Source organism: Lynx canadensis, chromosome D3, assembly GCF_007474595.2.
Source record: "Lynx canadensis isolate LIC74 chromosome D3, mLynCan4.pri.v2, whole genome shotgun sequence".
Classification (NCBI taxonomy): domain Eukaryota; kingdom Metazoa; phylum Chordata; class Mammalia; order Carnivora; family Felidae; genus Lynx; species Lynx canadensis.
Genome location: NC_044314.2, coordinates 4671279 through 4687733, shown reverse-complemented (window position 1 = coordinate 4687733; position 16455 = coordinate 4671279). Strand labels below are relative to the sequence as shown.

The 16455-nt window shown below is 42.9% G+C and overlaps 1 protein-coding gene across 3 annotated transcripts in view; it reads right to left on the bottom strand.

The window, feature by feature from the left end:
• Nucleotides 1–2508: 2508 nt before the first annotated feature.
• LOC115528296 (cytochrome b5) overlaps nt 2509–16455 on the bottom strand; it is a 38270-nt gene continuing 24323 nt past the window's right edge. For 2 of the 3 annotated variants that reach the window (XM_030336301.1, XM_030336300.1), the window contains exons 2-5: nt 11792–11920; nt 9425–9454; nt 4608–4642; nt 2509–2882 (exon numbers count right to left, since the gene is read on the bottom strand). In XM_030336301.1, coding sequence (XP_030192161.1) covers nt 2801–2882; nt 4608–4642; nt 9425–9454; nt 11792–11920 — 276 coding nt within the window. In that variant the 3' untranslated portion in view covers nt 2509–2800. Of the gene's footprint in view, nt 2883–4607; nt 4643–8220; nt 8459–9424; nt 9455–11791; nt 11921–16455 lie in introns of those variants that run through there. The other variant, XM_030336302.1, reaches the window with a different exon arrangement.

Here is a 16455-nt window from a genome sequence, read left to right as displayed (position 1 = left end):
AGCAGGCTCCAGGCTCTGAGCTGTCAGCACAGAACCCGACGTGGGGCTCAAACTCACGAACCATGCGATCATGACGTGAGCCAAAGTTGGACACTTAACTGACCTACCCCGGCGGCTCAGGAGTTTAAGGCATCTGACGAGGATCTCCTGCAACCTGGGGTGACCCATTCTGTTTGTTTGGTTTGGGAGCCCTTGCTTTCAAAATCTTGTCTAACAGGAATGTTTCTCATAATGGCCATTGTAATTCTCGGTTGTTTTTAGTAAGACTTTGTCATTGTAAATATCTACAGCTTCTGGGACCACAGTTCTTAGACACCAGATAAGTAGTTGTGCTGAAAGGTGGTATGTTCAACTCTCTGAGCTAAGGCTTTGGGTCTTTTGAGGCCGAACTAACACCTAAGGGGATGTGTGGCTGGGCTGGGGATCGTGTGATGTTTGGACCTCACCACACGGAGACTTTCTTGAGGTTGGCAGGTGATCTAGCATAAGTGTAACCTGTTCTGTGACCAGCTTACGGATAAAGTTAGGTGGCAAGCATTCTAACAGTTTTTAAGTGCTCAACGCATGCAAGTCAATTATGCAGCTTTTGGCTTCCAAGATCTCCACTGCCTTTACCTACACGAAACACACTGGATCCAGGCCAACTTAAGCCACACCTAGTTTGACTCCAGTTGGCAACTGCCAGCAATGAGACTGGGGACAGGACTAACCCAGCAAACCCCAAACAAATGGAGAACTCTGGAGTGAACCACCACCAACATGGAATCTGAGATTCAAGCAAGGGTAAGGATTCTGACCAGACGGGGAACTGCAGTCCCGACTGCCAGCACTTCTCAACATGGAATCAGGGACCGGAAGCAAACGACAGCTTAGAGAGCCAACAAGGTCAGGAGCCTGACACAGAGAGAGCAGAGCTCAGAACCAAGAGGAACTTACCCACGGCCCTCTGAAAGGGCTAGAAAGACAGAGGGTTTGTGGGTACCCTGCCTGTGTTTCTCGCCCCCAAAGCCGTGAGAGGCTTCCTTCAGATCCCATCCTTGCCACCAAATCTGTTAAAAGCCAAAATTCATCTGAATAAAATTTAAAGATCTTATTAGTTTTATTCAACAATTCACGAATGGGGTGGTACCCCACCTGGCACATAGAAAGAAATGCCCAGGAGCTGCAGAAAACGTCACAGTTACGGGCAGAAAGAGGTGGGTCAAGGAAGTTATTTTAGCAGAGCCATCTTCCTTTGAGGGGAAGAGGGATCCATCTCGGATTATCTCACTAGTGCTGGCCAGGTAATTCCAGACTGCCCAGCTTAAGATTCTACTCCTGGGAGAGGCTGAAACTGCAATCCATCTAGATATTAAGCCTTTGTTTGGTGATGTGGGCTTAGCACAATTTGGGGCCTGTTGCCTCTTTTTAAATAATACTCTGTAATTTACAAAGTCCTTTCCAATGTGTTTTAGTTATTTCTGAAGAACTCCATTGCTTTTCAGTTGGCCAGCATGCCAATGGAAACTTGCAGTCACACATAACTACAAAGCACTTAGAATCTAATTTGTCCTTCCAGTTTCCACATTCGGAAGAAAAATAGCATGGGGCCGAGGATAATAAACAAAGACGACAGAATTAGTCTCCTGGAACTCGAATGAGAAAATGAACACAGCCATACCAGAATTCCTCATGGCTCATCAGCACCAGCTAACTTTCTTCAAAACTCAGGTTCCAAATGTCCCATATCTCTTTCAAATTTTGTTTTTGCAAAGGAGGGAATGAACATTTTCTTACGTGAGCACATTAACATTTTTGGCCTCTGAATGAGTAGTTTTTTTAAACTTTAGAACCTATACGACTGTGAACTTCTTCAGAATATTTTCAGTCTGTGAGAAGGGAGGGCTAAAATGTCCTCTCATGGTTCACAGGTTTTATTCTTTATAGTTCACAGGTTTCTTTCTTTTAATCAAAGACGAGATGGTCTCTTTTTTATAGGTCCTATAAGCTACCTTCTCTTTATCATCTGTTTCAAGTAGAATCATTAGAAATCTTACATTTTGGGAGTGCCTGGGTGGTTCAGTCGCTCAGTCAGTTAGGGGTCTGGCTTCAGCTCAGGTCACGATCTCACAGTCCCTGAGTTCAAGCCCCGCATGGGGCTCTGTGCTGACAGCTCAGAGGCTAGAGCCTGCTTTGAATTCTATGTCTTCCTCTGTCTGCCCCTCCCCCGCTTGCCCTCTCTCCTCTCTCTCTCTCTCTCAAAAATAAACATTAAAAAACTTAAAAAAGAAACCTTTCATTTTTTAGACCTTCCTAATTCCCTCGAAAGGGAAACTCTGCTGGAAGAGGCAGAACTGGTTGTTCAGTGAGATAAGGAGGAGCACAAGGAGAGATCCAAGGACATTCCCTTCCTCACACCATAGGGACAACTTGGGTCTGAATGACCAGTGCATTAAATGACTCTGCTGAATAATCAGATTCTAAACGTTAAAGACAATTATGTACCAAATAGACAGACAAACGTGGTGGTATATTTTAAAAGCCAGATATATTTTTAAACGATCATGCCTACAATAAGTAAATTATGTAGTGATGGAACATCAAAAAAAAGTTGATGAACAAAAAGGCACATTCTAAGAGTTCCAGAGTAGAAAGAACAGAAGAGTTCCTTTTGGTTTGGTTCTAGGGTAAGAGAAAAGAGAAACAGGTGTACTAAAATTATATCTCAGGTGAAGGTTTCTGTCAGCTGAAGCAGTTAACATTGGCGTCTTTCTCCCTGGTCCAAAGCAGTCTTTTCTTTCATTGACTTCTGAGAGTGTGTTTAATCTTCCTTTGTGTAGAGATGATACATCAGGGCTACCACCAGTGCTGAGATGGCGGGGATCACCCAGTTGGTCCACCAGCTGGAAAGAAATGGCAATGATGCTTGTATGGTGCTCGATACACAGGACTCAAAACCTCTGCTCTTCTGATTACCATGAAAACCACTGTGGCATGTTTTTATTACCTCTCTAACGTACCTGGATGAAAAGCCAACTAACTCCTTAAAAGTGACATGAGCACATCACATGCCCTAATATACCAGCACCTGCTCGGCTTTATAAGAAAATGAACGGCCCCACCCCTGTTCTACTTAAATCTATTTCTATAAACTTATACAAAGAGCTATGAACCACTCACTCCCCCAATAGATGCTACTGATAACCAGTGACTTATCTAAGGACACGAACTCTGAGTTACGGATCACAAGTTCATAAAAGCAAATATTCCTTACAGGTTTTATTCTACTCACATACACTAAGAATTTAAAATAGTACTAAACCGAGAACCAGAAAATCAAGTTTCTCATTTTGGCAGAGGCATCAACAGGTCTATAACCAGGAGGACAGCACATCTCCTCGACTGTGAAGTTAAGGACTTTGAACCACAGGATGATTAAGTTTGCTATGTCCACCACAACTTTACATTCTCCGACTCTGTTCTGAAAATCTAATCTGTACAAATGCACAATAGATTTAACGCAGGAAGAAACAGCATCTGCGACTTTATCTGTGGTCCACAGGCGTAAACCCAGAAAACTCCCTAACTTACACACTGTTTCAGTCCTGGTGCAAAGAACTTCTGATCTACTATGAATGGCAGATGACAGATCAAATCAGGGACAAAGCTAGGATGATCTTCAATTTAGATATGAACCTTTAATTACTTAGAAAACAAAATATACAGCTTGTAGAATGTGAATTAAGCCAGACAATCACCTATGAAGACATATATTTTCTGGCATAAACTTTCTACCCTGTAAAACTTCACACATCAACCCATACAAAGATGGAGTTCATTAACAAGATTTAACCTGCACAAGGGTTACAAATGCAATTTTCATCTTGGTGGGCTTTTCAGTTTTCATTTAGAAGGAAACTGACCTGCCCATGAAACATAGGATGAAGTGAGTACTAACCACTGCCTGAAGGCAGGTAATGTACTAAACACCGACAGAGACTGGGGCAGTTACATTTGACAGGGTGAAAGAATAAATACGCATAAATGTGTGGCTTTGAGCTTGGGGCCAAATATCTCTAGCTACCAGATACACAGATACATATAGTCCCAATTACACAAGTCAATATGCTAGAACTGCCAAAAATGTCAATACAACGTTGGACTATACCACAGAAATCCAGTCCCTAGAATAAGGGACTCATGTTACACTTGGAAGAACACTGAACCATGCCTAGAGAGACCTATTATGCTAAAACCGGATCATATACTGAATGAGAAAGGAAAGAGATGTTTGCCTGGAGAGAAAAAGATTGTGCTGGCCACAGGACTACAGTGGAGAAAAGGAGACCCATTTGTTCAGTCTGTCCTATAGGGTAGATATGGCCAGAGGGTGAGATTCGGGGTTGTTCTGAAGAGGGTCCCGAGTCTGAGCTGACAGCTGAGGAGAGAGTGTCCTGAGTCATGTGGGTGCCAAGTGGGGACAATCCTGGGATGTCCACTGACGGGGGGGGGGGGGGCCACAGTGGACGCCTGCACCTCAAATGGGGGAGGGTCCCATAATCCCACTCTGACTCTATGAGCCTTCTGATCACAATTACTTTAAAAGAAAACTACCACGTATCACGTACCTGGAATTAGAATCAACAGTAGTAATGAGAGTCTCCTGAAACACGAGAGAAAAAGTAAACGTAAAGGGAACATCTAAACATTTATTCAATTGACTAAGAACTTCTTTTATAAGTAGGTCACAGTATTTTTTTTACTCAGTACATTCTTCCAAACACATTGAAAGGGAAAATTAACATCATAAACTTTTCACTAAAATGCCCAATTTCACCATTTTTTCAGAAGGAAAAAAATTTTAAGAATCATCTGTATGTAAATTACTTACAAACATAACCTAGATAATTTGAAAGAAAATGTTAAAAACAGCCTATATAGAAAATACCCTGTACACAGTACACATCTGAATACTTTAATGGAGAAACTGAAAACAGATTATCATGTACACATACACATAACCCTGCCACTACCTTCAGGAAGAGCAGTTTAATTTGTTAAAAGCACTGATGAAACATTCAGTAAAAAACATTAGTTATTTCATTCAAACTTTATATGAAGTAAAGTCACCCAAACTGTATTAAAAGACATGTCAAGCAAAAAGAGAGAAGTAACAACAGTCATTTAAATTACAACACTCTGGGGGCACCTGGCTGGCGCAGTTAAGTGTCTGGCTTGATTCCAGCTCAAGTCAAGATCTCAGGGTCATGAGATCAAGCCCCCAGTCAGGCTCTGCGCTGACAGTACAGAGCCTGCTTGGGATTTTCTGTCTCTCCCTCTCTCTCTGCCCCTCCCCAACTTGGGTGTGCACACTCTCTCTCAAAATAAATAAGTAAACTTCAGAAAATAATTAAATTAATTAATTGTAACACTGTGGACCACTCCAACTCTGACAAGACGGCTCTAAAAAGATACCGGAGGCCTTAGGGACTGGTCTCTCACACCGTCACTAGCCAAAAGCCCTCTGAAAATAAGGACGCCCTGTGCGTGTGCTGGGGTCTTTCACAGTTGCAGCCTAATTTACCTTCCAGAACTTTCTGAGAGAAGTTCTTCTTGTCGGTACCATGAAAGTGAACTAATTTTGGCTCTGGAACAATACATACTTCCCCAAACAGCTGAATAACTAAGGCCTAAGAAAAAATAAACTGTTCTGGGCTTGAAAACTTAAGAAGCATTCTTTTGAAATTTCACACCAGCAGAAGTATTAGTGCCTCAAAGGAAGGTAAGTAAGGCAGCTTCCTCAGAGAGTTCATCTCCGCAGTTTCCCAAAGCACAAGACAAGCCAGTAGCAAAACAATCAGCAGTCTGCAGTGAGGCAAAGCGACACACAGCAGGGCGCATTAGAGAAACCCCATGAAAAGGCAGAAAACTTTTAGGGAAGGGCAAGCAAAACAGTTAGGAGACCCACAAACCTGGAAACATGGCCTTTAAGATTCCTGACACAATAGGAGGGAAAAAAATAAGTCATTTAAAAAGGAAACGTCACACATCTATTATCTCTTTAAGCAATGTTAAATCTTAGCGACTACACAAAGTATTCATAACGACGGCAAGGCTTTTCAAATTTTGTATATATGAATAAAATTAACAAGCATTACCAGAAGTCAGTGGACTATGCGAAATTATTATTCAGTGATTAGAAGACACAATGAGTTGTGAAAACCAGAGTGCAACGGTTCATTAAAGGTAAAATATTATTGTCACAATAGAAAGTTAAGCCCGGAAGAGTAAAACAACGCGAACACAGATCTGTTATTTGCTTATACCAAGTACACGCATTTTACCAAACATGCTGACAACCCTATGGAAACTAGGCTGGCCTGTCCTCACTCTCCAAACACTACCCTGAGTGCTCATGCTAAAACAAAAACTCTTAGGGTGTTTGATCCTCTAAAGAGCTGTACTTTGGGGCACCTGGGTGGCTCAGTCGGTTGAGCGTCCGACTTCGGCTCAGGTCATGATCTCACGGTCCGTGAGTTCGAGCCCTGTGTCGGGCTCTGTGCTGACGGCTCAGAGCCTGGAGCCTGTTTCAGATTCTGTGTCTCCCTCTTTCTCTGACCCTCCCCTGTTCATGCTCTCTCTCTCTCTGTCTCAAAAATAAATAAATGTTAAAAAAAAAAAAATTAAAAAAAAAAAAGAGCTGTACTTTAAGAGATTATATATATTTCCAAGTGTTTATTTTCTGTTAGGCTCTTAACCCAGAGGTGCCTGGGAGTTACAGCAAAAGTCTGAATTATCACTTACCACAGTGCTGAAAAAGGAAACTGAAACAGTCTTTCAACGTTTATTTATTTTTTTTTTGAGACAGAGAGAGACAGAGCATGAACGGGGGAGGGGCAGAGAGAGAGGGAGACACAGAATCGGAAACAGGCTCCAGGCTCTGAGCCATCAGCCCAGAGCCTGACGCGGGGCTCGAACTCACGGACCGCGAGATCGTGACCTGGCTGAAGTCGGACGCTCAACCGACTGCGCCACCCAGGCGCCCCGGAAACTGAAACAGTCTTGTCGATCCAGTGGTCTGAGGGGCCTAAGCTGGGTTTCTATGTGTAACTAACAAATACATCAAGACCAACAGGCAGAAAAGACTATGGCTTTTATTATAGGCTCTGCCACCTGCTCACTCCATGACCTTGAGGAGTTCAACTTCACATAGAAAGGTCAATAATTCAACCAGTGCAAGAGAAGCTCTATATAAAATAATGCAAAGCGCCTCAGGTCTTTGCAAATCAAAATCCTCTCATTTATACATTCATCTTTCTTAGCCTAGTCCCTAACTGGAAGGCTTTCCTAACCCATGCCTTTCCCGTGCAGAGCCCACACAAGAAGCTTCAAGAAACCGCACCTGCCAAGCTGGAGATGGGTGCTAGCCATGGTTCTGCAGCGTGTGACCTTAGACAAGGCCAACGCTCGGAACAAGGTCTGAGCTTCACTGTTCTCACCCTCCCTGGTAGGTCTCTGGATCCCACAGGGACATCGCAAGAACCAAATAAGGTCATTTAAACAGCAATGATTTGAAAACCACAACCAAGAAAAGGTATTGACACTCCTGACATCCTCCGTGTAAGCAAATGTGATAGGTATAAATTTGTTCAGAAACATGTCATTTCTGTCTACCAATATCTTACTTTGGCAACTAAACACCACGTTTTCCTCTGGGCAGGTTCAAACTAGTCATCTTTGTTGCATCTTATTTTACAATTCAACTAGATATTTTAAACAGGCAACGCTGAAAAAATTCAGAGCACAGCTTACATTGATCAGCCTGCAGAGACAGACAGATGGTTACACAGAGACACAACAACAGAAATATCTAAGGACTCTCGCCTGGCAAACTAGAAGCCCCAGAAAGAAAAATCCAGAAATGTGGTCACAAATTTTCCTTCACTGCATCTGCCTGTGGCCTCTAAGGAAGATGGCAAGTTCTCGGCCGCTTTCTCCACTTCTGCTGATAGAAGCAATGTCATGTGTGTTCTCAGAGAGGAAAGAGTCTGTCTTCCAGAAATGCGGCAGCACGGTAGGGGACCCACTGACCACCTCAGCCCTAATTTCTGTCTCTGGGCATCATGGTTTGGGATACGGCTGGATCTACATTAAATCTAACTTGATATAATAAGCCTCATCAAACCTTTGTTTTATTGTAGCTGAATGATTTGCCCCGAAATTATTAACATACTGAACACCTAACAGGAAAAAAAAATGTATTTGTTCCCTGAGAGACTGTGGAGAAAAAGCAAAAACCACATGCATCACAGGATTTCACCTGCCCCAAACAAAAGTAGCCCCCCAAAAGCTGCTAATGTCGTATGAATGAACAACAGGGACTGTTACAGAGGCAGCAACTGTTACAGAGGCAATTCAAATTCTGAAGTCCATTTCTTATCTTCCCAAGGTATTCGGATCACCAACATTGAACTTAAGCCTTTGGAATAGGTAAAGAAGAGAATATAAATGAAGGTGCTGTGCAGGAAACAGCACGATGCAAGACTTTTATTGTACTACCGGGGGTATAAAGGTAAGCATGGCCTTCATGCTCTATTGGATTCACTGCTTGGATTTTGCTATAGATTAAAGACAACGTCTTGTCAACAGCAGCTGGTTCTTCATACAAGCCCCATGGAGTCCCACTGTTGTCCTCTAGTAAAAGCAAGAGCAGAAACCAAAATGGAAAAACTATCCTTTGTTTCTGTGGCTTAAGCAAAACTTTCCTCCAGATCCTTTAATTACAGGCCAGCAACCATCCTGTCTGCTCGTACTTGTCAGGGATTCTGGTTGTTGGCATCAGTTCTTACTATGGGTTTACCTTCAGAGGTGTGAGATCATCAGCTCAGAGAGAAGGGCTAGTGAACCAGGACATAAAACTAGTGTCCCTAGAACTGTTTTCCTTTCCTAAGGAAAAATGCCCCCAAAAGTTATTATTTAATTTGACTAACATTAAATCCATGCAACCAATGTTTATTTTACACCTACTATGTGCCCCAGGGACACAGAGATGACGACGACACGGGTAGTGTTCTGCAAGGTTCAAGTACTAAGATCTGTCCTCAATCAGACTTTATGCTCTCTGAAAATCAGGCTTGTGTCAAATCTTTCAGATTAGAAGCACAGTGCTACTTATAAAAAGCTCTTGCAGAGGTAGCTACTGACATTCATGAGGAAGAAATTACGTATTGAGGGTCTTACGAAGAGAACACAAGCTGTTCTAATGAAACACAATGGCTGATCCACACATGAAGTATTTTCCTGAGCCAACAGGTCACATATTCATCTAACCTAGAGAGACCTATGCTGGCCTCCAATATGTAAAAGCCCTCTGTCCTCCAGTTTGACAGACATTAAATACAGTGGAGACACATACGGTCCTGAGACGCTGAGATGATGCACTTACCGAAGGTTTGATTATCTTTGATCTGTCATCCTGCAAAGGAAAAAAAAGCACATCATGGAATGAAAGAAAGTTTACGAAAGCACCATGTCCAAAGCACTCGCTTTTGCTGAGAAGTTTTAAAAAACCTTACTCTTCAGTAATTATTAGCAATTTACATTCATCTACCTAGGTTGTTATTCACATAGTTTGATCCATCTGAGTTGACTGCTAAAATTAACAACTGATTAAGTGATTAATTTTCAATCTAGAGTTCCAAGGTTTAGAACATCATCCATGATAATCCTATTTCTATGTTGATGCGCATATATATTAGACTTGGATTTTGATCTTCGATTCAGAGAGCAGCTGGGATCTAATTAGATTCTTCTCTTCTATCCTCGGAAATGAGTCTGTGTGTGTGTGTGTGTGTGTGTGTGTGTGTGTGTGTGTAATTCTGTGTGATATCCTTAGTGAATTCCTGCAATCTCCCAGTTGCAGGGCCGTAATTTTCTTAAACCTCTGGTTGAGGGAGTCCAAATTAAGGGGCATCTAAAGGTGACCACAGAGGAGCCCAGTAGGCAGGTGAGGCAGAAATGCTGTAGTCACAGCCTGAAAACCCACCTGCTCTAAACCCACAAGTTTTGGAAGGAAAGAATCAAACATTTTAAGGGAAGTCCTCTCCAGTTACCAGGAAAGTACCGCACTTTGATGAAGTGTGAAGATGAAGATGATAAAAACAGGTGGATGAATAAACTCCCCGGATAAGTGAGGGACACTTTCAGAGCACCACCTCCTGCCACCAAACAGCAAACAAAAAACCCCACCTCTCCCTTCAACTGAAATTGCTCTACAGCACATTTCTGATCTTCAGGCTTTCCATAAAAAGCCTACTTTAAGCTTTCCTTCATCCCTGATCGTCGTAAGAAACGTCAATCAACAAAACTTTTCCTATGGGTTTTCATCTGTCAGGGGTCTCTCAGAGTGCCTGCTTGGGCTAGGGCCACACGCCCATGCTGCCTCTTGTTAGCCTGCTTCTCACAGCGCCTCAGCCCCCTCTGGTTGGCTCCTGGTGAGGCAGCACGAGCCGAGAAGCAGACTGGGGACCGTGCTGAGAGACCCCAGTGCTCTCCAGAGGTGAGAACAGCTGAACGCAGCATGTAGGATCCGCTGCCTGCTTGGAGAACGACACTGCTTCTTCCCAAGTGTTCAGCTGCATTCAGATTAGCCGAGTTTCACATGCATTTGAAACTGCCACAGAAGGGCCTAAACTCATATTACCCGTCTAGGTTTATATAAAAGCTGAAGTAGGCCAACATTTTGCCAAAGTCAGTCCATGGACTGACACCAAAGGTAACATTCTCAAAGTTCTGGGGTAAAGTGAGAAAAAAAGAGGAGAACGTGTTGGTTTTATACAAGGTAGAGTGCACTCATTTAACAGAGGTGGGTTAAAATTTTTTTTTAATTTTTTTAGAATTAAAATATCCTCAGACTAATGAAAGTAGAAGGGAGTTTGTTAAGTAAAATATTTTACTCAAAAAAACAAAAACTCGGGGCGCCTGGGTGGCGCAGTTGGTTAAGCGTCCGACTTCAGCCAGGTCACGATCTCGCGGTCCGGGAGTTCGAGCCCCGCGTCAGGCTCTGGGCTGATGGCTCAGAGCCTGGAGCCTGTTTCCGATTCTGTGTCTCCCTCTCTCTCTGCCCCTCCCCCGTTCATGCTCTGTCTCTCTCTGTCCCAAAAATAAATAAATGTTAAAAAAAAAAAAAAAAAAACTAAAACAAAAAAACCCATGGTGGATCAATGACCCCCACTTTCTAAAATCTGCTGCTCCAAAGGGCGCCTGGGTGGCTCAGTCGGTTGGGCATCCGACTACGGCTCAGGTCATGATCTCACAGTTCGTGAGTTCGAGCCCTGCGTCAGGCTCTGTGCTGACAGCTCGGAGGCTGGAGCCTGCTTCAGATTCTGTGTCTCCCTTACTCTCTGCCCCTGCCCTACTAACGCTCTGTCTCTGTCTCTCAAAAACGAATAGACGTTAAATAAATAAATAGATAGATAGTAGATAGGTAGGTGGGTGGGTAGGTAGGTAGACAGGTAGGTAAATCAATCAATCAATCAATCAATCAATCAATCTGCTGCTCTGAGAGACACTTCATAGTCTGAGAGGCGCCATGGCCTTGGGGTAGAGAGTCCTGACTCCAAGTGCCAGTGAGAACTAAGCCAGGGAAATACAAAGAAATTTCCAGCTGATTTACGACAAGAATGGTGTTCTAAAATCAGGAGGAACTGTTTTTGCTTTACTCCTTTGATTTCGTAGTATGCGAGTCTACCGTTTTGAGCAAGGTCAACTCACAACTTTAAAGAAAAGGAAAGGCCCCCAAGAAGGTACTTACCGGATGAAGCTCTCCAATGATGTACGTTTTGGACAATTCTCTAGCATCTGTAGAGTGCCCGACATCCTCAAAGTTTTCAGTAGCATCCCCTCCAGCTTGTTCCCTTAGCACTTCTTCTCCACCAGGATGCTGTTTGAAGGAGATAAAAAAAAAATACATTTTTTCAAAGCAAATGAGTTAAAAGGAAGTGGTCAGTTTATTTAACCAAATAGGCTACTTTAGAAGTCATAGATGACAATGTGTGAGTACAACTCATCCATAATGTGGGTGAAAACAGTATACTCTTTTGTATTCAATTTCCTTCTTGGAAATACAGAAAAATCTTTCTCCAATAGTCAAGATGTCCATTTCCCCAGGTATTCATATGGCAATACACACATTAGACACATATTTTTAATCCTTTGGGAATGTCTTCTTTGCTTTTCCAGAAAGCTCGCAAAATTGTTCTTCTTAATCTTTACCCAACCTAATTTTAATTCAGTCCTATATCCTGACCTTTGATTTCTTCAGTCTAAGTGTAGACTTATGCTACTACTCCTTAGATGATTAACTGTGTGATAATTCATCTTCAAAAAGCACCCCGTCTGCCCACCAGGCACAGGCAGAGGATAGCCTGTTGGACAGGCAAGCACATCCCCTGCCTCTCGCAGAACTTTCTAGGAGAAAGTTAAAGGAAAGCAAGCAGGTGCACCAGTGACTTGCTCAAGCTGCTGCCAGAGGGACAGATTACTTTTGGGGACTGCGGAGACAAGGAAGAAAGAGTAGCACTCTACGTGGGGGTCAGGAAGAAGACCTTTGTGGAACGGAAGCATTTCAGTGCTCTTAGTTAGGTGCTTCAAATGGTAAAACAAAGAAAGGATGGTCACAAAGCAGCAAGGGGACTGACAAGAGCGGCCAAGGCACAAACACAGATGAAGTCCAGAGATCTTCGGGCAAGGAAAGGAGTTCTCATTCAAGTCAAAAGAAAGAGCTTGGTTATTAGCATCCTAAATACTTTCATCGGGAAAAAAGTCTTCTTAAATTGAGCCTCAGTATTACCTTAGTTCAAATTTACCCCACCCTTAAGCAAATCATCTATAAGTACGTGTCCAATAACTAAACAACTCTCCTTTGCATAACTGACTGCACTCTGTTCTTAATTTCTCCCAGTGATGGAAAACATAGAGGTACATGGCAAAGAAGGGTAGATAATTACTCTGTTTTCAAATCCATTTCTCCTCCTTTGTTTAAATATATCTACTGCTATAGAAATCTACCAGTTTTCTTTTCCTCTCCTATTGTAAAAGTTATCCATCTACATTATAGAAAAAATCACCCAATCACGTATGGTCTTGCCATCTCAATAGGGCTGGATATACATATAAGTATATGTGTGAATAATTTTTACAAGAAAACTGTGATCATTACCTTATGCATACTGTTTTGTTAGGTAAAAAGCAGATTACAATACGTGGTACTGAGAGCATTGCCTAGTGGTTACTTACTACTACTATGTAAACTTAGGAAAATAATGGTATTTATCTCATAGTTTTTGAAGATTAAACATGTTGATATATGTGCCTAGCACATAACATACAACCAATGAGCATTACCCAGCATTTTTATGAAATATTTTCCCAATGTCATCAAGCATCTTTCCTCAACATGACTTTTCCAACAGCTACGTAATACTACATACGGCAGGAATTTCCAAACTTATTTAAATGTCTTCTACTGGGGGCACAGATCAGAAGTCCACTTTAAACAAACATGAGGGGTGCCTGGGTGGCTCAGTCAGTTAAGCGTCCAACTTGGGCTCAGGTCATGATCTCGCGGTCCGTGTGTTCGAACCCCGCGTCGGGCTCTGTGCTGACCGCTCAGAGCCTGGAGCCTGTTTCGGATTCTGTGTCTCCCTCTCTCTCTGACCCTCCCCCATTCATGCTCTGTCTCTCTCTGTCTCAAAAATAAATAAATGTTAAAAATAAATAATAATAAAAAAAAATAAACAAACATGAGAAGCCACACCAGGGTACAGGCAGCTGACTGGCTCACTCTGAGAGCCAATCCGAAGCTTCCTGATGTACCTCCAAGGCTGTGGCAATGGAAACCATGGTCTGTTGATTCTGTAACAATCTGTTTAATACTGGACATGGACTGAGGAGTACAGAAGCAAAACACGAGAGATATAAAATGACTAATTTAACTCAGCACCCACAAATTGTGTAAGTTCACATAATATTCTTTCCATGCGGGCAGCCGAACTCATGAGTTCCTTAACTTTTGGTTCCTGTTAAGGATATGTGAATATAGACAAATCTCCCAGAGTGAACCACTACTTTCCAGTTATAACCTATTATCTTCAAAGGAAATTTGCAAATGAGATTAAAAACACAGACTGGCCTTTAATAAAGCATCATAAAACTAAACAAGTTTTTAAAATAGAGAATTCTGGGGCATCTGGGTGGCTCAGCTGGTTGAGCGTCTGACTCTTGATTTCAGCTCAGGTCATGATCCCGAGGTCGTGGGATCGAGCCCCACGTCAGATTCCACGCTGAGCACTGGAGCCTGCTTAAGATATTCTCTCTCTCTCTCACTCACCCAAAAAAAAGGGCAAGTTCTCAACTTAATTTCTGACCAAGCAAGGAAACAGGAGAGTATGTCTCTACATGTACATAAGCGTGCATTTGGCTATGATTTAAGCTCTGCCTAAACCATCTCTGTGAGGTAGTTTTTTCAGGGGGAAAAAAAAAGTAAAACATCTTGGGTTCCACTGGTTCCACTGACCACTATTTAAGAAAAATTATAGCATCAACAAACTGACACTAAAATACCTTTCACCTTACTCTTAAGGATTTTTTTAAACAGTAAACAAAAACAAAACAAAAAACTGACTGGGTGACTCAGTCAGTTAAGCATCCACCTCTTGGTTTCAGCTCAGGTCGTAAGCTCAGGGTTCATGGGTTCGAGCCCCACATCAGGCTCTGCACTGAAAGCATGAAGTCTGCTTGGGATTCTGTCTTCCTCTCTCTGTCCCTCCCCTACTTGCTCTCTCTCTCTCTCTCTCTCTCTCTCAAAATAAATAAACCTTAAAAAAAGTTTAAAAGTTGATTTTTTTTTAATGTTTATTTTTGAGAGAGAAACAGAGCACAAGCAGGGGAGGGAGAGAGAGAGAAGAGGGAGACAAACAATCTGAAACAGGCTCCAGACTCCCAGCTGTCAGCACAGAGCCCGACCTGGGGCTCAAACCCACAAACCCATGGGATCATGACCTGAGCCGAAGTCAGAGGCTTAACCGACTGAGCCACCCAGATGCCCCAAAAGTCGATTTTTTTTAAACAAAATAACTCAAGTCTTGATAAGACAGCAAAAGATACAGGACTGGCTCATTATAATATCAAATATTTTCCTTGAAACATGTTTATGATGTGGGGAAGAGACACAGAGACACACACTTTGTAAAGTAAATCAAGTCTAATCACGACGGTTTGAAACTTGGTGATTCACCGTGTCACTCTCTTCACTCGTGAGCAGATTCACGCTGCAGTCTTTTTTTTTTAATTTTTTTAATGTTTATTTATTTCTGAGACAGAGAGAAATGGAACATGAGTGGGGGAGGGCCAGAGAGAGAGGGAGACACAGAATCCGAAGCAGTCTCCAGGCTCTGAGCTGTCAGCACAGAGCCCGACGCGGGGCTCGAACTCACACACTGTGAGATCATGACCTGAGTCGAAGTCGGACGCTCAACCGACTGAGCCACCCAGGTGCCCCCACGCTGCAGTCTTAATACACACACATCTCACTGCACACATCTCATTTTAAGACTGTCAGCATTCTTAAGAGACAGACCTGGGGACACTGGCATTGGTGCCATCTTGGTTACTCCCAGGGATGGTGTACAACTATAGTTTCTGCCCAGAAACCCTGAGAAAACTTATGCTATCTGTTAGGCAGCTTCTAGAACTGGAGAGTGACTCAAAGAAAAGGCAAGGCTTCAAAAGAGGTAAACAGTAGCATTAACAGGTGATGAAAATCACCTGAAGATTTTCTGAAAGATTTACGGAAAAGACCGAAGTACCTAGTCACACACACAGGCAAGATTAGAGGTAACAAAAGAGGTGAGACTCCTGAAGACTGAGCCAAGCACTGGTGAATTCTGTAACAAAAGTCTGTCCTCAGAAAGCAGCACTCACTGGGGCTCCCACTCATCCCACCATGTGGTGGCAGTCAGCAGCCCAAAGAGAGAGCGATGGGAGGGAACACCAGGGGTGACAGTAAGGAGGACACAGGAAGGACAGAACTGGGTGCAGCTATGGAAAAGTCAGCCATTTCCACTGGAGCTGTGTCCTTCTGACATAAAGTCTCCCATTTTTCCAGACGAAGATTTCTTTTTCCACTTGCAATATTACGTGCCAAAGTCAATTCACTCAACAAACACACAACAAATGTCTCTATGCGACAGACACCAGACATAGGGAGCAGAGAAGGTCCCAGCTCCTGCCTGGGGAATTTATAAACTAATAGGGACCTCACAGGAATAATCCGCAACTGTACCACTGCAGGTGAAAATCAATGTTCTGAAACAAAAGAGCACACCGCCATGAAGAATACAGCAGGGACTCAGGAGTGGCTCCGCTGAGCTAAGATACAAAGCAGGAGTCAGGGTCAAGGAGGGGCAGAGACAGAGG